Source organism: Phaseolus vulgaris, chromosome 6 (assembly GCF_051622355.1).
Source record: "Phaseolus vulgaris cultivar YP4 chromosome 6, ASM5162235v1, whole genome shotgun sequence".
NCBI classification, from domain to species: Eukaryota; Viridiplantae; Streptophyta; class Magnoliopsida; order Fabales; family Fabaceae; genus Phaseolus; species Phaseolus vulgaris.
The window spans coordinates 4,856,527-4,879,566 of NC_143503.1; the positions used below are offsets into that span (position 1 = coordinate 4,856,527).

Sequence of the window (23,040 nt, forward strand, 5' to 3'; positions counted from 1 at the left end):
CTTGTTTCTACCAGTTTTTCAGATTTCAGCCAGTTGAAATCCAGCACCTTGGGTATGTTGATCTGCTTCCTGCTTGTCTCGTGAATGTAGGCATTGATGCCTTCTTCATTTACAGCGAACCAACCTTCTAGTACACCTTCAGAGGTGGTTTGCTTTCCTTTGCTTTTCTGTTTTTGTCTTGAAGACGAAGCCATGTTTGAACCAGAAAATATTTCTTGTTTCTAATGGTGAGAATCAAAGAGAGGTAGCCAATGTGGGTGGCAAATATTCACACAAATTTATAGCAGAATAAATGGATTGATATGGCAGTTATGAGTGGATATGCATGAAGATTTTATGCTCTGAATTTGTGCAGAGAATCTTTGAAAATATGCACCAAATATTTAGGGTCACGATGCATACACTCAAACTTTTATTGAGCACCCAAACCATCAAATCGGTTACATAACCATGACCAAAACCGTCAAAGGTACATAGGTTAATGCCCACTAAGTCAGTCAAGCAGTCAAAGATCAGAAATTCTCTTTCCTAGTCATCAATGCATATCAGTGCAGAAAATAAACACATTCAATTACGAATAAACAAATTTAATTTTTCACTGCTAGGCACAATTGACATTTATAATACCCAATTCATTAAGCAGAAAATTAAACCTATCTTTGGCTAATGGTTTTGTGAACAAATCAGCAAGTTGTAAATCAGTACCAATGAACTTTAATATCACATGTTCCATTAGATATGTGTTCCCTTGGAAAATGATGTCTAATTTCAATGTGTTTGGTTCTTGAATGCATGACAGGATTTTTGGTTAAGTTGATTGCACTTGTATTATCACACAGCAGAGGTATATGGTTAAGTAAGATACCAAAATCATTCAATTGTTGTCTTAGCCATATAGTTTGAGCACAACAACTCCCTGCTGCAATGTATTCTGCTTCAGCAGTGGAAAGAGCTACACAAGCCTGCTTTTTGCATTGCCATGAGATCAAGCTTGATCCAAGCAAATGACAGGTTCCACTTGTGCTCTTCCTATCAATTTTGCAACCTGCAAAATCTGAATCAGAATATCCAGTTAAGCTTAATGAAATATTACCTGGATACCACAAGCCAACTTCTTTAGTTCCTTGTAAATACATCAAAATCCTTTTGACAGCATTGTAGTGTGATTCTTTAGGAGCAGATTGAAACCTTGCACACATGCACACTGCAAACATTATATCTGGCCTGGTGGCAGTGAGATACAGTAGTGATCCTATGAGCCCTCTGTATTTGGTTTCATCAACAGAAATTCCAGCTTCATCATGATCCAAATGACAGCTTGTTGAGAAGGGTGTGCTGATTGGTTTACACTTCTCCATTTCAAATTTCTTCAGCAGATCCTTGCAATACTTAGCTTGACTTAAGAAAATGCCATCCTTGAGTTGTTTGACCTGCAAGCCTAGAAAATAGTTCAACTCACCCATCATTGACATTTCAAACTCACTCTTCATGACTTTCACGAAAGCTTCACACAATTCTTCATTGTTTGATCCAAAAATGATATCATCCACATATACTTGTACTAGAATTGAGTCATCTCCTTTCTTCTTAATGAACAAGGTCTTATCTGATGTGCCTCTGTCATAGCCTTGTGAGGTGAGAAAATCACTTAGCCTCTCATACCATTGCCTAGGAGCTTGCTTGAGTCCATAGAGAGCCTTTTGGAGTTTGAACACATATTCTGGATGTTGATGGTCTTCAAAACCTGGTGGTTGTGAAACAAATACCTCTTCATTTATATAACCATTTAGAAAGGCACTCTTCACATCCATTTGAAATAGCTTGAACCCTTTGATGCAGGAGAAGGCAAGCAACAATCTAACAACTTCTAACCGAGCCACTGGTGCATAGGTCTCATCATAGTCTATCCCTTCTTCTTGATTGTACCCTTTAGCTACAAGCCTAGCCTTGTTTCTGGTGATCACTCCATGCTCATCCATCTTGTTTCTAAATACCCATTTTGTCCCAATTATATTCATCTCAGGTATTCTAGGTACAAGAGTCCATACCTCATTAAGAGCAAATTGATTCAGTTCCTCTTGCATAGCTAAAATCCAGTTGTTGTCCTTGAGAGCTTCATTCAAATTCTTGGGTTCAACTTGAGATACAAAGGCCATTGCTTCACAGAAATTGTTCAAGGATTTTCTAGTTGACACTCCTTTCTCAATGTTCCCAATGACATTATCAAGGGTTAAGTCTCTTGGGGTTTTCCACTCTTTTGGCAAACCTGCAGCTGCAGTAGATTCTTGTATAGCATGTGTATCAGCAGTATCAAAATGAATCGATTCATTTTGATTTAAAACATATTTAAATTCATTACTGTCAAGGTCATCAGCAGCAGTTTTAGATATGCTATGATCAGTTTCATCAAAAACAACATGTATTGATTCTTCTACTATAAGCAACCTTTTATTGAAGACTCTATATGCATGACCATTCAAAGCATAACCAATGTGCACACCTTCATCAGATTTAGCATCAAACTTACCAAGATTTTCTTTGCCATTATTCAATACAAAGCATTTACACCCAAATACCCTAAGGTGGCTCACACTAGGTTTTCTGCCCTTATACAATTCATATGGGGTTTTCTTAAGAATTGGTCTTATTAAGGTCCTATTTAACACATAAGCTGCAGTATAAACTGCATCAGCCCAAAAATACTTAGGAAGCTTAGATTCATTTAACATAGTTCTAGCTAGTTCCTCTAATGATCTATTTTTCCTTTCAACTACACCATTTTGTTGAGGTGTCCTAGGGGCTGAAAAGGTATGTGTTATCCCATGCTTCTCACAGAACCTCTCAAACTTAGCATTTTGAAACTCTCCCCCATGATCACTTCGAATTGATTTTATGCAGCAACCATTTTCATTTTGCAGAATTTTTGCTAATCTCTTAAAGGCAGTGTAAGCATCATGTTTATGTGCAAGAAATAGAGTCCATGTAAATCTAGAGTAATCATCCACAACAACTAAAGCATACAAATTTCCAGCCAAGCTAGCAACTCTAGATGGACCAAATAAGTCCATATGTAACACATCCAATGGATTTTTTATAGAGACAATATCCTTTAACTTGAAAGAGGATTTGATTTGTTTACCTTTCACACAAGCATCACAAAGCCTGTTGTCCTGAAATTTAATGTTAGGTAAACCAGAAACTAAATCTTTAGATTTCAATTTATTCAAGTGATTTGTGTATATGTGAGCTAACCTCCTGTGCCACAGCCAAGACTCATCACTTCTGGACAGCAAACACTCATTTGAAGAGTTAGTTTCCATGATATTCAGCAGATATATGTTATTCACTCTCTTACCAGTAAACAGTACCTTACTAGATGAATTACTTGAGATTGTGCAGCCTTTTGACCCAAAATTCACTTTGTATCCTTTGTCACAAAGCTGACTTATGCTGAGAAGACTATGCTTGAGTCCTTCTACATAGAGCACATTCTCAATGGTTGTTGAGTTCCCTGTTCCAACAGTTCCTCTGCCCAAAATCCTCCCTCGGTTATTATCACCATAGGTTACATGTCCTTCTGCTTTGAGCTTCAAGCTAGTAAACTTTGTAAGATCTCCAGTCATATGCTTGGAACAGCCACTGTCCAAGTACCATTGATTTTTCTTGCTGCCAATCTGCAAAACAGAATAAAAATGATACAAATGGTACCCTTTTCAGTATAGGGTCCAGCACAGATTAAAACCTTCTCTTTGGTAGCCATTTTGCTAAGTTCTTAGGAACAAGATGCTTTCTAGCAATGCAAGACCTAGATGTATGACCAGATTTCATGCAGTAAAAACAGGTTACATGAGATGCCTTTTTGCCACTGTTAAAAGCTGAAAAAACTGATTTTGCTAGAACAAAAAAACTTGAAACTTTTTGACATTGGTTACATTTCCAGGGGTATAACCAAGTCCATTCTTATTGAAAACAGCATTCTGTGATCCAAGGAGAGACTCAAGGTTTTCTCTTCCCTTGGTGAAATTGGAAAGGGTTTTTAGCAAATACTCCACTTGTTTTTCCAATTTTTTGCAGTTTTCACAGGTTTTAATAGAGGCATGCAAGCATGTTAGTTCAAGGCTTACCAAATCTGTTTTGGCTTTATGCAATTCTTCCTCAAGTGTTTTTACTTTAGGTGCAAGCACATTATTCAACTTTTGCAGCTTATTGCATATTACAGCTAGCCTATTTGCTTCATCATGAGTTTCCTTGAAAGCAGCAAGCAATTGATCATAGTTATCTGAATCCACAGAGAAATCACTTACTGAATTTGAGATTGACTCCTCATCTTTCATCATGAAGCACAGATTGCTTTCCTCATTCTCAGTTGAAGAGCTGCTGGTTGAAGACACTTCATTTTCCTCCCATGAGATGTAAGCTCTTCTTCCCTTGTTCCTTTCAAATTTCTTGCTGGCAGATTTGTCCTTTGTTTGATTGTCTGGACAATCTGTTTTGATATGCCCTGTTTTGCCACATCCAAAGCAAGTATATTTAGAGGAATTTGAATCATTGGGTTTAGGATACCTTCTTTTCTGTTGGTTTCTATTTCTGCTTTTCTTCCTCAGGAATTTGCTGAATCTTTTTGTAAGAAGGCTGATTGTGTCATCATCTTCAACATCTTCTTTTTCCTCCTTGATCTCATCCAGTTCAGTAGCTTTCAGTGCAAGACCTTTGGGTTTTCTCTCTGTTGTTTCCTGCTCTTTGAGTCTTTTGAGCTCTAGCTCATGCTCCATTAGCTTTCCAAACAATGCAGCAGTTCCCAGCTTTGACAGATCACGGCTTTCAGATATGGCAGTCACCTTTGGTTGCCAGCTTCTGTCGAGGCACTTCAATATCTTTATGTTGAGTTCCTCTCTGTCAAATTCTTTTCCCAAACCAGTGAGGTGATTCACAATATGGGTGAACCTTTTCTGCACATCAGCAATGCTCTCCTCGGGTTGCATTCTGAACAGTTCATATTCTTGGATGAGAGCATGTTTTCTTGACCTCTTCACATCTTCAGTGCCCTCATGAGTGACTTCTAAGACTTCCCACATCTCCTTAGCTGACTTACATTGGGATATCCTGAAGAACTCATCCATTGTCAATGCAGAGGTTATGGTGTTCTTGGCCACAAGATCATGTTGAGCCTTCCTCCTTTCGGTCTCATTCCATTCTGATCTTGGCTTTACCACTTTTTCATCCTTGATAACCTGCATTGGCACATAAGGTCCATTGACCACAGCTTCCCAAATTAATGCATCAATAGATTCCATGAAAATTCTCATTCTAACTTTCCAAAATGCATAATTCATTCCATTGAACATAGGTGGTCTATTAACAGCAGATCCTTCAGCAAAAAGCACATTAAACCTCAGACATTATTACAAACAAACTTGATTAAAATACAAGTCCTAGCTCTTGATACCAATTGTTGGGTTTAATAGTGCCAAAGTTCAAGAGGGGGGGGGGGGGGTGAATTGACCTTTTAAAACTTTCTCGTAGAAACAGTGTTTAACACAGTTTACAGAAAATAAATCGATTTATGTGAAAATAACAGATTTATTTCAGCACTGTTTTTGTTTGAAAAGCGTTTATACAGCAAGGTTAATCACAACATTATGCAGAAAGGTTAATCACAACATTATGCAGATAGATTTTCCAGATGCACACACACTGATATTAGAACGAAAACCAGTGAACCACAAAACAACAAACTCCAATTTCAAGCAAGTGATTAAGGTTCAATTGATAGCATGCCAATTAATTGAGTAACCTTTACAATCAACCTGTTCCAGTGGCTTTTAACAAACTATGAGTGTTCTTCTTGATATCAAACAGTTTTCCAGAAATTAAGAACAATGAATCACAGAACAGCAAGCTTCAATTTTAAGCAATTGTTTAAGGTTCAATTAATAGCTTTGACAATTTCTTGAGCAACCTATCATAGTCAATCTGTTCCAGTGACTTTTAACAAATTTTATATGTTCCTATCAGAATCAAACAGCTTTTTCAGAAATTAAGAACAATATGAATTGAGCCCAGAAAAAACAGATTTATTATTGATTGAACAGATTTATTTCTTTTTTGTTTTAACAATTATGCAGAAACTTAATTGCAGAGATTGAGAGAGAATGAACACAGGGCAGTTATACTGGTTCACTCAACTGAGCTACATCCAGTCTTCACCTAAAACCAAGGTCAAATTCACTAAATCACAGTACAAACAAACACAATTCCCACTGTTCTTGAAACCTACAAGAACTTAGGTACTCTTGCTGAAAAAACCTTTTTCAGCTCACACACACTCTTCAAGAAAACCTATCAAGAAGAGTGTTCAACCAAACTATTACAAGAAATGAGAAGTGAAACGACTACACCTGATTGAGGATACAAAGATCTGCCTGAAACCAGTAGGCAAGATTGCTAGAACAGTAGCAGCACCTCACACCAAGCTTTTGGAACCAAACCAAGAACAAGCACTTTGTGATTTTCGAAATCTTTGAAGAACAAATGCTAATCCTTTGTAAACTCTTAATTCTCTGCTGTCAAAACTTGTTTTTGCAAATGTATGAACGACTATTAAACTCAGAAACAAGTTTTCATTTTATAGAAAACCAACTTATAACTTAATTTTGAAAAATAGTTAAAGCTGTTATAAAATGAACAGATTTATTTTCAAAAGCAGTTAGAGAATTTGTTAAGTGAGGAGACTTAGTCAACCATTCTGGTGCTGAGATAAAACTGAAAATCGTTTAAGCTTGACATGGCACCAGAGACAAAAAGAATCTATTCATTTACAGATGAACAGATTTATTTTTCAAAACAAAAACAGAAAAGCTTAACTATTTAAACACAGTCGTTTTGAAAGGTAGAAGACTTAGTCAAAAAACATGATGCACAAAATCTAATTTTTACAAGACTTAGCCAAGGCATCAGTGTAAAAAAGAATTTGTTTATTTTGAAAAGAACAGATTTATTTTTATTCAGTAAACGTGTGTTTTGTAAAACATGTGAAAAACAGTTTAAGAAAACTTATGCTTGTTCTTATCACATGGCCAGTGGTTATGAGGTGTGTTACCCAGCAAAAAGCCCACTCTTAAACAACCTCTAAGCACTACCTAAGACACACTTAAAGCAAAGCAAAATACAAATGAAATGTACATAGAAGTCTTCATCAAACACAATCTTGAAGGGGCAGCAACCATCTTCAACACTCACCACCACCCTCGCAAGGTTGGATGGCGAGGGGAGCCTCAAGGCGTGGTGGTGAGGCTGGTAGTTCTGTTGCAGCCTGGGAGGAAGCTTGTGTATCAGCAAGCTGTTCAGGCGCAACTTCAGCAGCCGAGGTGTTGGAGGCGAGAACGTCCCCAGTGGACTCAAAGGGCGTGGAGGCACTGGGGGGATTCTCGGCGTAGTCAGGAGGGGCGACCTCAGCTGCTGGTGGCTGAGTTGCAACTCCCCTTCTCCTTTTGCAAATCAGCCCGTCTTCGGTGCTCTCGTCTGCTTCCTCGTCTGATACAACCCTGGGGGCTTTCCTCTTAGCCCTTTTGGGTGGTAGTTTTTTCCACTCAGGGGCGGGAAGAGCAACAGCGTTGGACGGGCCAACTGGCGAAGACTGACCTTGGGCAGCGGCGATCTCCGCGACAGAGTTTGGGACAGTTTGGGAGCCCGCCGCAAGATTGTGGAGCTTGGCTATGGAGCGTAGCTCAGCCATCCTATCCTTCCCCAGCATCATATCTGCATAAAGGGGCCAACAGTTACCAACCAGCACAAAGATTCGATAGTTAATAATGCACAGGAAGATAAGCAGCGTAAGTCAATGCGTGGAAAAAGTTAAAACCATACGCAAATCAGAACAACAACATCAAAGTAAGGACAGGGTGATGCAAGTTTGAACTAGGGGAACTCAAAGACTTAAGGACAAACCTATGTGAACATCCAGTTGGCCTTCGAGAAACTCGTTGGTGATGATGGAGGAAGTAGACAGAGTCACGTTGGAAGAGGCAACTCCTTTCCAGAAGTTGCATAAGTCTTTGTCGAGCTCCCCCATTTTTTCTGGCCCCCTGGCCTTCCTGAAGCTCGACTCCTTTTTTCCCTTGTTCACCCAATACAAGGGAAACTCGTCGAGGAGGGAAGAGTCTCGGTCGTTGCAGCGAACGCACACGAATTTCCCCTTCCAGTCCTTATAAGATTGCTGGAAGATGGAAAGGATGGACCTCCCAGCGACCCCGTTGAGGCTAACCCATAGACGATCGCCCGAGTTCTTGGCCTCGAACAGGTAGAGGAACACGTCCACTGAAGCTGGATGTCCCAAGTGTGCACAAATGATTTGGTAGGCCCGGACGAACGCCCAGCTGTTGGGATGAAGCTGGGCGGGGGCTATGTCAAGCTCGGTCAGGAGCTCCCTCTCGAAGCGGGTGAAAGGGAATCGGAGCTTGACTTTCTTGAACATTGTGGCGTAGATGAAGCAGAAGGGGCCGCCGTCGCACCCCTGGTTATCGATGCAAATAGGCTCTCCAGGAGGACAAGGATGCACAAATACCTTGTCATCGTGTTTTTTGCTGAAAGAAAGGTGAGTTTGGTCACCTTTCTGAAGGCGGAGGATGTCACGGTCGGTGTTGATGGAGGAAGTCTCACCCAGCAGGGCTGAAGAGGCCCAAGGGTATAGTTGCTTGTAGTTTGGAAGGGACCTCACAGCTGCGCTGGTGTGAGGTGGGTTTGGCCGCGGTTGGCTAGGTCGAGAAGACGCGGGTCTCACGACCTAACTTGAAGGGACGTTAGGATCCCTTGGGGGGTCGCGGGAGGAGGAAGGGTTTTCCCTACGGGTGTTCGTCGGAGGGTTGCAAGGAGATGGAGGAGGGTTTGGTGTAACTTTGGAGCGAGCCATCAGAGAAGCTGCAAGAAGACGAAAAGGGGAAGAGATGAGAGTTTGTAAGTAGAGAGACTCAACAGAAGAGAAGGAGATAGAAGAACAAGGGGGGCTCGCAGAGAAAAGGATTAGAAACCCTAAATGCAGAAAAGAAAAAGCAAAGCAGAGAAAACATCCCACAACGTATGCTCCAGACAGTTAATGGATGATGCAAACCGATTAAAATGCAGCAAATATCGGTGGGAGTGATAAAAAAGTTACCTTTTGATGATCAGAAGAGTGTTCAGTAAGATGGTGATTAAGGGAGTCGAAGCGTTCGTTGAGGTGTTTCGAGAGTTTGGAGTAAGGAAGAAGATAATGAAACAGTGAAGTGGTGCGAAGTGTTTAAAAGTTTTGAAGAGTCTCGAACGTTGCGAAAAGCGCAAGCGACACGGAATTATGGTCGTTGATAAGTCCACGTGTCGAGCGATCGAAGGGGTTGGTGAAGTGTCAAATCGATGAACAGTATGAGCGCCAACGCGCAAGGCCACGTAGGTCGCCGGAAATTTAACCCAATAGCCTTTTCGCTGAACAAGTCGCAGCTCAAGACTGGGGGGCTTGTGTACCGACCAGGTCATCGGCTGTGATGACGTGTCTGGCACGTGACCGTGTGGGGCGTGCTCAGCAGAACACGTGGACAGGAGAGAGATGAATGGTTCGGGAGTGAGCATAGTCGCCGACTCATGGAAGTGGCGTGTTGCAATGAACATAGCCGGTTGTCGCCGAGTTTGTATGACATCGACGTGTTAGACAATGGAAGATCGGGTGGTCAGACATCGCCAATGGGGGCACATTGCCGGATCTTCCAGGAAACCTAGTTAAAACTATTGGAGGCTCATAAGAGTAGTTTCCAGCGAGTAAGTCCAGTAAGATGGTTGTTGCACCAGCATGGGGAACAAAGGTCGAGTAAGCTGGGGGGAACACCTTGCTCATCGGCGACGGGACTCCCAGAGTGGACATTCGTTGGTGGCAAGGCTTCCCCAGCTAGAACGTGTACGACGTAGCAATAAGGAGGGTGGCACTCACGACAAGCGATATCACAAAGATGATGCACTTTGTTGCATCCGATACTCGCCTTGTCATGTGGTGTTTCACAGCGTAGTACGTGCTAGATTACTCCTCGAATAGGGGACTTGGTTGCGCGGCTGGCCACTACGCACAGATAATATTCAAGTTACCTCAACCCAGATGACGACACGTGTAGGGTTGGATGCTACCTGTCATTCCAACCCAGATGATGACACGTGTAGGGTGGGATACAGTATAGAAACGACGCTCGAGTTACCTTAGCCCAGATGATGACACGTGTAGGGCTGGGTGCTACCTGCTACCCCGACCCAGATGGCGACACGTGCAGGGTTGGATGCAAGCCACGCGTCCAAAGCGTAACTGCCTGGAGAGAGAAAAAAAACCTAGCTATAAAGGTAAACTTAACAGAATTTGCAGAGGTACGTTTTTCATTACGGCTCATTGCTAGGGTTGTGTGCACTTTAGTACGGTTCTACAGAGTATAGTTTTCTCTCAGTTTTTGGGTGTTCTTCTTACTGACTTGAGCGTCGAAGTGCCACCGGCCGCAGAGGCGCCATCTTGTGTTTTCAGGTTCTCAGAAAGACTATCTGTGGTGTGGACTTGAAGGGCACGTGGTGTCAAGCTAGTGAGGAAGATCGTGACGAGGCAACGCTCTTGCGCTAGGTCAACCGGCAAGATCAGTTATAGATATTTGTTTACTATTATTGATGATTTCTCTTGTTTCACTTGACTCTTGTTTACTCTTGTTTACTATTTGTTATGTTCTCTCTTTGTTTACCAGGCCATAGAGAAAGCGGCTCTGACAGTAGTGTTTTCAACGCGAAGACTTTGCGACTACTTCCAGAGCTTTACCGTAATAATGATGACAGATCTTCCAATACGCAAGGTCTTACAGATGCCAAATGTGGCAGGCAGGATGGTGCGATGGGCAGTAGAACTATCAGAGTTCGATGTGCAGTACGAGCCTAGAGGCCCCATTAAAGGCCCGATTTATGCTGACTTCGTGGTAGAGCTCTCATCGGCAGCCCAAGAAGGAGCAGGTTTCAGATGGGTACTCTCTGTAGATGGTTCCTCCAACCAACAAGGTAGTGGGGTTGTTGTCATCTTGGAAGGACCAAATGGGTTGCTTATTGAGCAAGCCCTGCGATTCGCTTTCATGGCCAGTAAGAACCAAACAGAGTATGAGTTCCTGATTGTTGGAATGCTGCTGGCGAAAGAGATGGGTGCGAAAGGTTTGTTGGCAAAGGGTGACTCCTTATTAGTCACAGGTCAAGTCACGGGGCAATACCAAGCCAAAGAACCTCATATGTCCGCATATCTAAAGTACGTCCAAGTTCTGAAGGGGACGTTCGAGTTAGTCCACGTACCCAAAGAACAAAATGCCCGAGCAAACTTGCTTGCAAAGCTCGCCAGTTCGGGCAAGGGGGGCAGACAGATAACCGTCATTTAGGAGACCCTGAGGACACCTCGAACTACCACAAATAATATGGCAGAAATCCAGCAGATAAGCACTTCAGAAGGGGTGACGAGGAGTCATCGGTCGTTAACGCTGGAGACGCTTAAAATGCCTAGAATAAGCGTGTACCCAGTCGCTGAGAAAAGGTCGTCGCAAGTTTGCCAAGTCAAAACAGGAGAAACTTGGATGACACCCTACCAACGCTATTTGGCTGATGAGATACTCCCAATAGAGCTCACAAAGGCCAGTAAAATTAAGAAAAATTCGAGCAAGTACACCTTGATCGATGGTAAGTTATTTAGGCATGGGTTAACCTACCCCATCCTGGTGTGTGTAAGTGGTGAGCCTCTGTCCTTCACGCCTCAATTCCTCGCAAGAACCTGAAGAAAATAGAGTGGCGCCGCTGCGGCCGATCGCGCTCCGACGCTCAAGTCAGTGACGGAATCACCAAAAACTAAGAGAGGAAATCTCAACTCAAGGAACCGTGCGCAGTGAATCTCAGTGTACTAGCAAATATTCTGAAAGCGTACTGAAGTGTTCTAAAAGCGTACCTCAAAAGTCTGTTAAGTGTTCCTTATATACCTAAGCGTTTCTCTCTCCTGACGGTTACACCTCTGGACACATGGCTCACATCCAACTGTACACGTGTCCCCATCTGGAGCTTCCTCCACTTGAGCGTCACCTCTACTCTTCAAGCCATTCGACTAAGTTACCCATACAAGGAGTAACTTGGTGCACAACTTTCCTTGGAGCGCGATCCCCTAAGTGGCGAGTACGGGGTGTCACCATGCACACCTTCTCTATGGTCTCGCCTGCCGCTATCATGATCTGCTTTACTTGCACATCATGCATGTTCTGGGAAACTGTTCCCTTGCCCCGACCTCTGGCTAGGGAATGATCATCTAATAACCTCGTCCTTCGTACTTGTACCTCTTGAAAGCCTTAAGCAAGCCTTCCTGATCTTTCGGCGATGTGCCCCTTTCGGCGGTCTCTAACCACCTGATCTCCTAGTACTCATGTATGGCGGCTATGGCGCAACTCTGGTGACCGCCGGTTACACACACTAGAGAACGGAGAGCGCCAATTCAACGATTGGCGACTACACAGACTTCCCGATGTGCTTCCCTTCTGTCAGCCAGGTGTCCCGTTCAACACGCCTATATTATCGCTTGCTGCCACGTCATCACTTCCGATTACCTGATCGGTACAAGTTTTATGAGAATAAGTATAATAACTTAGTAATTTTCAATATTTTTAACCCATAAAAAACAATATTTTCATAATTAGAAAAGTGTCTCTTGGAAACTAGTTTTACAAATTCTTATTTGAGTTAAGTTTTTCCTCTAATTAATTTTTTTTCTTATGTTTTCTTCTCCATTTTATGTTGGATAATCTTGAAAAATCATGCATATACATGAAGAGGTTAAAGAGATGACATGGACACTCAAGTGCTAGCGTAGCCGTCGATGAAATTCTAAATGTTTTTGGAAGAAAAACAATATATATGGATCACTAAGCATGATGATTAAAACATAAGTGAAGAAGAGATAAAATTATCAATATAAGAAAATTATTAAATAAAAACTAATTTTAGAGACAAAAATAATTAATAATTATTTGACTAAATTAGAGACCATTTTATAATAAAATTTTATAAAATAGTTTCAAAATTGGTATCTAACCATTAACTACCAAAGTTTTAACTACTTACTATTTTATATTTTAAATTAGTCTCTATTAATTTATTTTAGAGACTAATTTATAATCTAAAATATTAATTAGCTAAAACCTTACTAGCTAATTTAGATATCAATTTAGAAATCATTTTATAATTTTTATTAATAATAAAAATTACTTTAAATACCAATAATTTATTAGTTTCCAAAATAGTATCTAATTTACTAATTATTTTTTTCTTTAATATTTAATTATTATTTAATAATTTTATTGTATTCTATGTTCTAAAAATATATTATTTTAAGTAATATAACATTGTGTAATAATTAAGCAAGGAAGCATATTCACATTTAAGGGAAATAAGGTGACTCCAGTGAGAATAATACAAAATTAAGATAATAATATATGAATATATGATATGCATGCTTTTATGTGTGGTTGTGTGTCACTGGCGGATAGGTGTGTGGGTGTCCGTGAATGAATGTGTTTGAGATAATATTGTTAGAAGTATGAGCTGAAGTCTTATATTACCTCCACTCTACACTTTTTGAAATTTATAATTAAATTAAATATATTTAATTCCTTAAATATGTATTACATTTATTATTATTTTTATAATATGTATTATAATAAAAATTATGTAATTAAAAATCTAAAATCATACCGTTTGTAAAATTTATAATTGAATTAAGATATTTTTATTTCGTTAAATATTGTCTTACATTATTTATTATTATTATTATTAAAATATGCATTACAATAAAAACTATATGTAATTTAAAAATCAAATAATATGTTTTTTTTAATGTATGTATTTAAATTTTTATACGAAAATCGTATTAAAGTATTTTTAAACTAATGATGAGTTTCAGCACAATAAATGCGCTGTAGTACAGTACCATTTATAACTTTATTTTTTGGAAAAATAAATACTAAAGCACCTTCCCTTTCTCTTTATATATATATATATATATATATATATATATATATATATTAAAGATTATTATTTTTTATGTATTTAATAATGTATTAAAGACATTTACGGAAATTTTTAAAATAATTAATATTAAGTTTTTCTTTAAACATAATAAATACATTGGTGAAGAATGATTCATACCCCGTCGGTGCCCTTTACGTTGCACAAACATGGAAGAAAGCAACAGCGCCGTCTACGAAGTTGCGTATACCTCGTACCTTTTCACTTATCTGACTTCAGTCTTTACATGCACCTCAACTTCCCCAATGCTTTATGGTACATGATATTTTTTGCATACCATTTATTCATATTTTAATTAATTTTAAAAAAATGGTGATATTTGACACATCTTATTTTAAAAAAAAAAATGATACTCTTACAAAAATACTTCTATATATTAAAAATATATGAATGTTTTTGTCTTTGTGATGTCAAATAAATATATTTTATTTTTTAGTTGTTCACTCTTTTTTTTTATAACTGTTATACTATTAAAGTTACTTGTGGATTCTTCTTCCCCGTTCAGAAAGTTAAACTTCTTACACCGTTTTTAAACAGTAAGTTTCTCCCATTTTATGTCTAAAGTCAAATTGTCATCCCCACATCAAAAGTGTGTAATGTGTGAGAAAAACATTTTCCTTATTTTTTCTGGCAAAAGTAATCTTTTTGCTCTATAAATAGGTGTTGGGTATTGGTGGTCACAGCACACAAAATTAACCAAAATTTAAGAGCAAAAGTGCAAAAGTTCTTGTGGTTTCCAATGGATCACTATTCTATCTTTTTGTTGTCCCATCTTCAACTTCAAGTCTTGTCACTACAAGAAAATTATGAAATAGAAACCAATTTTTAGAGACCAAAATAATTAGTTGCAATAGTAACTAAATTAGAGACCATTTTGGAAACTAAAACAAAAATTGGTTTCTAAATTAGTTTCTATTATTTTCTATCATTGTTAAATAGTTTCTAAATTGGTATCTAATTAGCAACCAAAGTTTTAGAGACTAAATTTAGAAACTAAATAATTGGTAGTTAAAACCTTGGTTGCAAATTAGATACCAATTTAGGAACTATTTAACAATAATAGAAACTAATTTAGAAACCAATTTTTGTTTTAGTTTCTAGAATGGTCTCTAATTTAGTTACTATTGCAATTAATTATTTTAGTTTCTAAAAATTGGTTTCTATTTGATGATTTTCTTGTAGTGTGTGGTCACTTTTCATCATTTTTGTTGTGATAACTCTTATACTATTAAAGTTACTTGTGGATTCTACCTGTGTTGAGAAAGTCCAATTTTTTATACCGTTTTCAAACCCTAAGTTTCTCCCTTTTTATCCTTTTCTTACAAAAATTTTCAAATGTGTCACATCATCATCCATGACATTTAAAACAATGTCCTTTGCCATTCCGAGCAAGTGGGCAGCGTAAAAAAAGTGTGTAATGTGTAGGAGTTAATAAAACATTTTCCTTCTATAAATAGGTGTTGGGTATTGGTGGTCACAGCACACAAAATAATCCAAAATTTAAGAGCAAAAGTGCAAAAGTTCTTGTGGTTTCCAATGGATCACTATTCTATCTTTTTGTTGTCCCACCTTCAACTTCAAGTCTTGTGGTCACCTTTCATCATTCTTGTAATTTTTGCCATAACCTTTCTCAGAGGCCTTGGATCTCACTTGTTGAAGAAATCCAAGAAACAAACACTTCCCTTGCCTCCAGGTCCCAAACCATGGCCTATCATCGGTAACCTTCCTGAAATGCTTGCAAATAGGCCTACATTCCGGTGGATACACAACCTCATGAAGGAAATGAACACCCAAATTGCATGTATTCGCCTAGGAAATATCCACGTTATCCCTATAACTTGTCCCACCATTGCTCGTGAATTCTTGAGAAAACAAGATGCTACTTTTGCTTCTAGACCCACAAGCATAACCACTTCTCTTATCAGTCGCGGATATCTCACCACAACCCTTGTACCCTTTGGGGAACAATGGAAGAAAATGAGAAGAATTGTTTCCAATGAGTTGCTGTCCACCACCATCCACCACCAATTTCAACATAAGAGGCTTCAAGAAGCCGACAACCTTGTGTTTTACATCTTCAACAAGTGCAAAAACAATGTCAACAATGATGTTGGCCTTGTAAATGTGCGGCACGTTGCGCAACACTATAGCTGCAATGTGATCAAAAGCTTGTGCTTTAGCAGGAATCACTTTGGGGAAGGTAAGAAGGATGGTGGGCCTGGTTTGGAGGAAGAGGAACATGTTGATGCCATTTTCACATTGCTAAAGTACATTTATGACTTCAGTGTTTCTGACTATGTTCCTTGCTTGAGAGGACTTGACTTGGATGGCCATGAGAGCAAGGTGAAGAAGGCAATACAAATCATCAACAAGTATCATGATCCCATCATTGACCAACGAATCAAAGAATGGAATGATGGGTCCAAGACTGATAGAGAAGATTTCCTTGATATTCTCATCTCACTCAAAGATGCCAACAAGAACCCAGTATTGACAGCAGAAGAAATCAAGGCACAAATCATCGTACGTAGTTGATATACATTAATGCTTATTTCCTTAGTGTGTGTGTATATATATACAGTTAACTACTTCCCAGATGACTGAATATATAAGTTGATAAAAAATGAAATTTGCCTTGCAGGAATTGATGATGGCTGCGGTGGATAATCCATCAAATGCAGTTGAATGGAGTCTGGCAGAGATGATAAACCAGCCTGAGTTGCTTCAACAAGCGACAAAAGAATTGGACAGGGTGGTGGGAAAAGAGAGACTAGTGGAAGAATCAGACATTCCAAAGCTGAACTACGTAAAAGCATGTGCAAGAGAAGCTTTTCGCCTTCACCCCATTGCACCTTTCAATGTTCCTCATGTTTCCGTGAAAGACACCATAGTGGGAAAGTACCTAATCCCAAAGGGGAGCCATGTGGTGTTAAGTAGACAAGAACTTGGACGAAACTCAAAAGTTTGGAGTGACGAAGCTTTGAAGTTCAAGCCAGTACGCCATCTTAAGAGTGATGTGGTTTTGACAGAACCAGATTTGAATTTCATATCATTCAGCACAGGTAGACGAGGTTGTCCAGCAATCATGCTTGGTACAACAATGACAGTGATCTTGTTTGCTCGGTTGCTTCATTCCTTCACTTGGACTGCACCATCCAATGCCTCACGCATCAACCTTGCTGAGAGCCACCATGATATACTTCTCGCTCACCCTCTTCTCGCACGCCCAAACCCAAGATTACAACCACAACTTTATACTGCGTCAAATTCTCCTTCCTCGGAGATAATATTTTAGTTTTATTATGTTATATAAAGGGAGATATACATTACCACCACTTTTTTTTTTTTTTCATTGCTTCAAATTACACTATAATGTAAAAAAATATTTTTATTATTTGAAGAGGTATAATTTAGTTTCTAAGTATCAGTGTTTATTGTAGAAGATCGTACACTTCACAAATCTTTATAATAATATAATAATATAATAATATTTTAAATTAAAAAATATATAATTAAAATATTAATTTATTAGGAGGTTAATGTATGTTTTTTTATGTGTATGATGTTAATGTATCACCACCTAAATAAAGATATTGTTGTTGTACATTATTTGAATTTAAATTTGTTTTGATGTAATTTCTCATATTCTTTTATTTTTTTTAATAATCTTTTTTTTATGATAAATAATTCTTATTATTTGAGATAGTGATAATCAACCTGAAACCTTTTTATTAAAAAAAAATGGTTTTAGATTGTAGTAGGTTAAAATATTAATTTGAAAATTTTCTTTTGATGGGTAATTATTGCTAATTTTTAATGCAAGATAGACTAAACTTTTAGATTGTTTTAAGATAAACATTATATTTTTTTCAGAAGCAAGAGTTTTTTCAGACGTTTGGAAACTTCCTTTACTGTATACTCCACTTGTTCCTAAATTATTCATGTAGTTAGATTCATCGTTACAAACTTCTTCAAACTCTTATAATAGTTTTTTTTTTTTGGGTAACAACCCTACTAGTTACATACTTTCTATTAGTTACTATTACCATTGACCATTACTATTGAATAGTAATAATGACCATTAATGTTGGAACACTTATAGAATGGTTTGATTTTCTTTTTATAAAAGGTATAACGATATTATTCCATTTTTATTTGCATGTCCTTATTTTAACATTTATCCTTGAAAAACTTTTTCAAATTTAAGAGACTAAAACCAAAACTATCCTAAATTTTAGAAATTAAAAAGTAGTTAAATCATAATGATTTAAATGCATAAATAATTAAACTGTAATTATATAATAATAACCGAATATTTTTAATGTGAATAATCACACCATACATTTTTTTTAACTTTGAAAGGATTTTAAGTTAATTTTTTTTTTTGACAAATAATTTTTGAAATTGTTTTCTTAAAACTCTAATATTTAACTTTAATTTAAAAATAAATTTTAAATAAAAAATAATTTGCACTAAATCTTCCAAATCAACAATTGTTCCAATTTAGTAACCCTAATTAGATAAAAAAAAATATTATTTTAGATTTTTATAATAATGAATTTTATATTTAATTCCATCACAAAATTCAACATATTAAAATATAACTTTTAATTTATTTCTTTCCAATACATCTTCTTACTGTAGTTCTATATTCTATTATTTCCTAACCAAACATTAAATGTCTAACATAAGAAAACATATAAAAATTCCTCAAATACTTTACAATCTCAGACTCTCTTTTCTTCTTTGTTTACGAAGACGACTATGTGTCTGTCTCTGAGACTGAACTGAATATGTCGTTGAAGGCATTAGCAACCTCACCTCTTTCGGGGATCACTGTTTTGGTCGTTTTCCTCGCTTTCCTTCTCAGATTTTACATCAAATTCGACACTGCTGAGGTTATTTCTGTTAACCCACAAAAATTTAGATTCTGGGTTTTGATTTTTTGTGTGTCGTTTGTTCGATTGGGTCATAAAAGATCCTATCTTTATTTTTTTCAATTTTTAATTATTTTTTATTCATGTATGGATGATGAAGTCAACGATTTTGACTGTGCGTTTTGTTTCTTAGAGATTGTTCAGTGGCGAAGAGCTTGCATTGTTCAATGGATCGGACGAGGGGTTGCCAATCCTCCTGGGAATTCTTGGGTATTTTCTCTTTGAATTCATTGAATGAGATAATTTGAAATTGTGATGCTTCTTGAGAATGTGGAGGCTGATATATTAATACATTTTTATTATTTTTTTATAGATCTGTGTTTGATGTAACCAAGGGAAAATCTCATTATGGGTCAGGAGGGGGCTACAATCATTTTGCTGGAAGGTATGCTCTTTGGACCCTTTTCTCATCCAAACATTTTTGTTGTTGCTGTGCTTGGAATTGTGTGAAAGATTTACTTTTCAACACTTATTGACAGCAATTTGGTCCTTTTCTTTCTTTTTCTTTCCCATTTTGGCATGAATTCAGGGATGCTTCTCGTGCATTTGTCTCTGGAAATTTCACAGGTAATTGAGTTTCTTGACTTGTTCTGGTTGGTGTTTTTTGATGTGTGTGAATAATCTAGATATGTGTTTCATTTGGTTTTTGACTTTGGAAAGCCTGCTCAGATATATGTTTCACAGTGATGCATTTTTATTTGTTTCAAATTTAAATGATGTTGTACACAAAAATGGATTCCACATCTCTCATGTTCTCAATGCTTTAAATTGCAGTTGAAATAGTTTGATTTTAGAATAAATATCCTAGATATGGTCATTCTTGAATATTAATGAGAGTTCTCATTTTTTTTATATGATTGTGGACTTCCTCCTCTTTGCCATTCTAGAAATCATGTCAAATGATCATCCTTTAGATATGTTTGTATTGTATTTATATTTTGCCAACCTTAGAGGTCATCTGTATCTACTCACCATAAAAATGATCAAATACTTCTGTTTTTGATATTTAAGCGATTTTTTTTATTGATGACAAGGAACGTTGTTTGATAAATGAGTACATGTAATGCTTTAAAATTTGAGAGGAAGAAAAATAGAAGAGAAAATGTTAGGAAAATAAATTTTGTTTATAATGTTGTTTGTAGAAAGAAAAAGAAAGATTCTTTACTCCTAGCATGCCTTTTAACTCTTTCATATTTGATTTTTCCTTTTTCTCATGTAGGAGATGGTCTCACTGACTCATTGCGCGGTCTATCTAGCACTGAGGTTGTAATTAATGTGATTTGTTCAGTTTTATTTTGTTTTCTTCAAGATTTCATAAGAAGCCTGGTCTTACAAATTGATTTGCCCTTCTTCCTTGAATCTATAGCTTCTTCTTCTTCTTCTATATTTTTTGTGAACTTCCATACCTTTGATTGTCTAAAATATTGATGTAACATTTTGTTTCCAAGCCTAAACCTTAACCTTAAGTTAAATGGTTCATGCAGGTGAAGAGTATTGTTGAATGGAGGGATTTCTACCACAAATCATATAAGTAAGTCATATTTTATGAAATCTGATATTTTGTGTATCGTATAAGTAAGTCATGAATATTTTGGAATGCATCCATTATGCACCTAATTCATTGTTCAGCCTCTAGAGAATTGGGTGTGTGTCGTAGGACAGTTTTTGATGATCAGTTATGCCAGCTTGTAATTCAGACACATTGAATTTATCATCTCTCTCTAAACACAGCTAATCAAATTGCTGGCATATTTCAGTGAATCCCTCTAGGATTGTGTGTATGGGACCTCCCTCTCTTTTGTTCTCTATTGCTATTTTAGAGGGTTTTTCATTTCACACAACATGGTGGTGATTGGGTGGATTCACTGTATTTTTTTTATTTACTCTGATTCTCTGACAGGAACTTACATCTGAAACATGAATATAATCTCCTTCCTAGCATGCGTCTCTCCAGTTTGTATCACAAGGTATGCTGCTTTAGTTCTTACCAGAATTTTTTCATCTACTTTTATAGGTATGTTGGTAAGCTAGTTGGGCGATACTATGACAGCCAAGGGAATCCTACTAAGTATTTGAAAGGGGTGGAAGCCAAGGCTGCCAGAGGTGCACAGCTTCTGGAAAAGCAGAAAATTGAAGAGGCTAAACAACCGTCGTGCAATTCAAGATGGAGTCAAGACGACGGCGGTGAGGTATGCACTGTTGTCATTATTTGTAATCACTTTTTCTATATTTTGTTTCTCCTAGTAACAATTATAAAAATGATATATTAAGTGATTGCTGGTGAATCATGATTTTCTTACTATGTTTTCATTTCTTGGATACAAGGTTGTCCAGTTACTCTTTATGTTGCTCATTTTTTACATCCAAACTACTTAAATTAGTAACATAATAAAGTGGGAAACAAATGAATAGTAAACTACATGGAATAGGATGAAAACTTATGCAGAAATCAGATGGAATTAATGAATTTGAGTTCCTTTGTTTATAGAAGAATAAACTTAAATGGGCAATTACTTAAAGATGTAGTATGTCACATGTTAATGTGGTAAGAATAAGACCAAGGAAGCACTTGGCCAAAGTTTAGCTTGGTGCAATTTAGTTCAAAGAAATGTGTCCTTATTTGCTGCATGTTTCTCTACAAATTAATATTAGTTTGTACATAGCCTAATCTGTAGAAACTTTATTAGTTTCTCCAAATTTGATTATTAACTTATGCATAAACTTATTCAAAGTTATAAAAAAAGTGATTTCATTTTTTATTTTCTTTTCCTACAAGGCTACAAGTATTCATAGAAAAGTTTATCCAAACATGTCCAACATGAATTGAGCTTCTCACAATAGCTAAAATTAATTTGTATATTTAACTTTTATACAAGATCTTTTCATTTAATTTCTTCAAAAAGCTGTGGTAGATAAGTTAATATTAATTTGAGCAGTTTATACAAATAGGCCAAAACTTGTATGGATAACTGACTTTCCCATGCATTAGACAAAGACAAATTTATTGCAACTGAAATTGTCTGCAATCATGTTTTCTCATTAACCCTTCATCACCATAGCCCATTAATGGAGATTGTTTACAAATTATAAGACACAGATTGCTTATTTTGATCAGGTATGGTGTGATGTTGGTTACCCTAGATTGGTACAGAGACCACTAGAGATTGCTTTGACAGGGAAGATGAGCAAGCGTTGTGCATGCTTTGAAGATTCAAAGCTGGATCAACCTGGTTTAGAGGTATATGAAGGGTGTGAATACCAAGCCACCAGGTGCAAAGTTTAATCAATAATTTAATGTTTTTCTGAGCTATATGTATGTACATTAAAAGCTTAATTTAGTGAAAATGGTAATTATTTTTGTAACTTTTATTTATATTCTGAGGGTTGCTTTGTGCTATTTTTAATCTGGAATAGTCACTCTTCTTTAACAGTTAAATTTAAAATTTGAAAGATTGGATTGCTCTTTCCTTTCAAGTTCTTTTTTTTTATCATTAATTTGTAACTTTTATTTCTCATTAATTTTTATATATTTTTCTCACTTTTTATAAATTTATGTTATATTCATTTAAACTGCAAATGTCTTCAATTGAAGAACATTCTGTTACCAAATAACAATTTGAAGATAAGACAACCAAACAAATAATGGAAGCATTATCAGATAAAATGTAGTAAAGAGTTATCTAATAATTTTAATATATTATCTATCTAAAAAATACAATTTTATAAAGTTATAAATTGATTATAGGTTTGTTTAGTATTCATAAACATTTTTTATATATGTTCATTTTAATTTGTAGAGATTTACAAAAAATTGTAAAAAACACCTTTATTTATTGAATTTGATTGTTCATAATAAAATGATTTTTCAAATAGAGTTGACAAAAGTAAAGAGTTATTTATTTCAAATATTCAAGTTACGAGTAAATTTATATATCATGGACTAATTTTTCAAGCAACTTATATTTATTTTATTCTAAGTTGATTCGTTAAACTTGTACAAAGGCTGCTGTACTTG

The 23,040-nt window shown here is 36.7% G+C and overlaps 3 protein-coding genes across 4 annotated transcripts; all 3 read left to right on the top strand.

The window, feature by feature from the left end:
* The first annotated feature begins 10,817 nt into the window (after window positions 1-10,817).
* Window positions 10,818-11,408, top strand: LOC150026279 (uncharacterized). Its single transcript, XM_090303790.1, has one exon. It carries the CDS (start codon window positions 10,818-10,820, stop codon window positions 11,406-11,408), a length of 591 nt encoding a protein of 196 aa, XP_090159916.1.
* A 4,179-nt stretch (window positions 11,409-15,587) lies between these two features.
* On the top strand, window positions 15,588-17,479 carry LOC137833002 (isoleucine N-monooxygenase 1). The gene is made up of 2 exons (XM_068641401.2): window positions 15,588-16,611; window positions 16,730-17,479. The coding sequence occupies exons 1-2, from the start codon at window positions 15,625-15,627 to the stop codon at window positions 17,381-17,383; spliced, it is 1,641 nt and encodes a 546-aa protein (XP_068497502.2). The 5' UTR covers window positions 15,588-15,624; the 3' UTR covers window positions 17,384-17,479.
* Window positions 17,480-18,753: 1,274 nt separating this feature from the next.
* Window positions 18,754-22,499, top strand: MAPR4 (membrane-associated progesterone binding protein 4). 2 transcript variants are annotated; one of them, XR_016521537.1, is made up of 9 exons: window positions 18,763-18,986; window positions 19,159-19,235; window positions 19,339-19,410; window positions 19,555-19,592; window positions 20,245-20,288; window positions 20,510-20,556; window positions 20,926-20,992; window positions 21,076-21,214; window positions 22,141-22,499. XR_016521537.1 is itself a non-coding variant. In XM_068638328.1 (8 exons), the coding sequence occupies exons 1-8, from the start codon at window positions 18,882-18,884 to the stop codon at window positions 22,306-22,308; spliced, it is 726 nt and encodes a 241-aa protein (XP_068494429.1). In that variant the 5' UTR covers window positions 18,754-18,881; the 3' UTR covers window positions 22,309-22,499. The 2 variants fall into 2 exon arrangements, 1 of the variants encoding a protein (XP_068494429.1); XM_068638328.1 differs by lacking the exon at window positions 20,926-20,992 and having other exon boundaries at window positions 18,754-18,986; window positions 21,040-21,214.
* The last annotated feature ends 541 nt before the right edge of the window (window positions 22,500-23,040 follow it).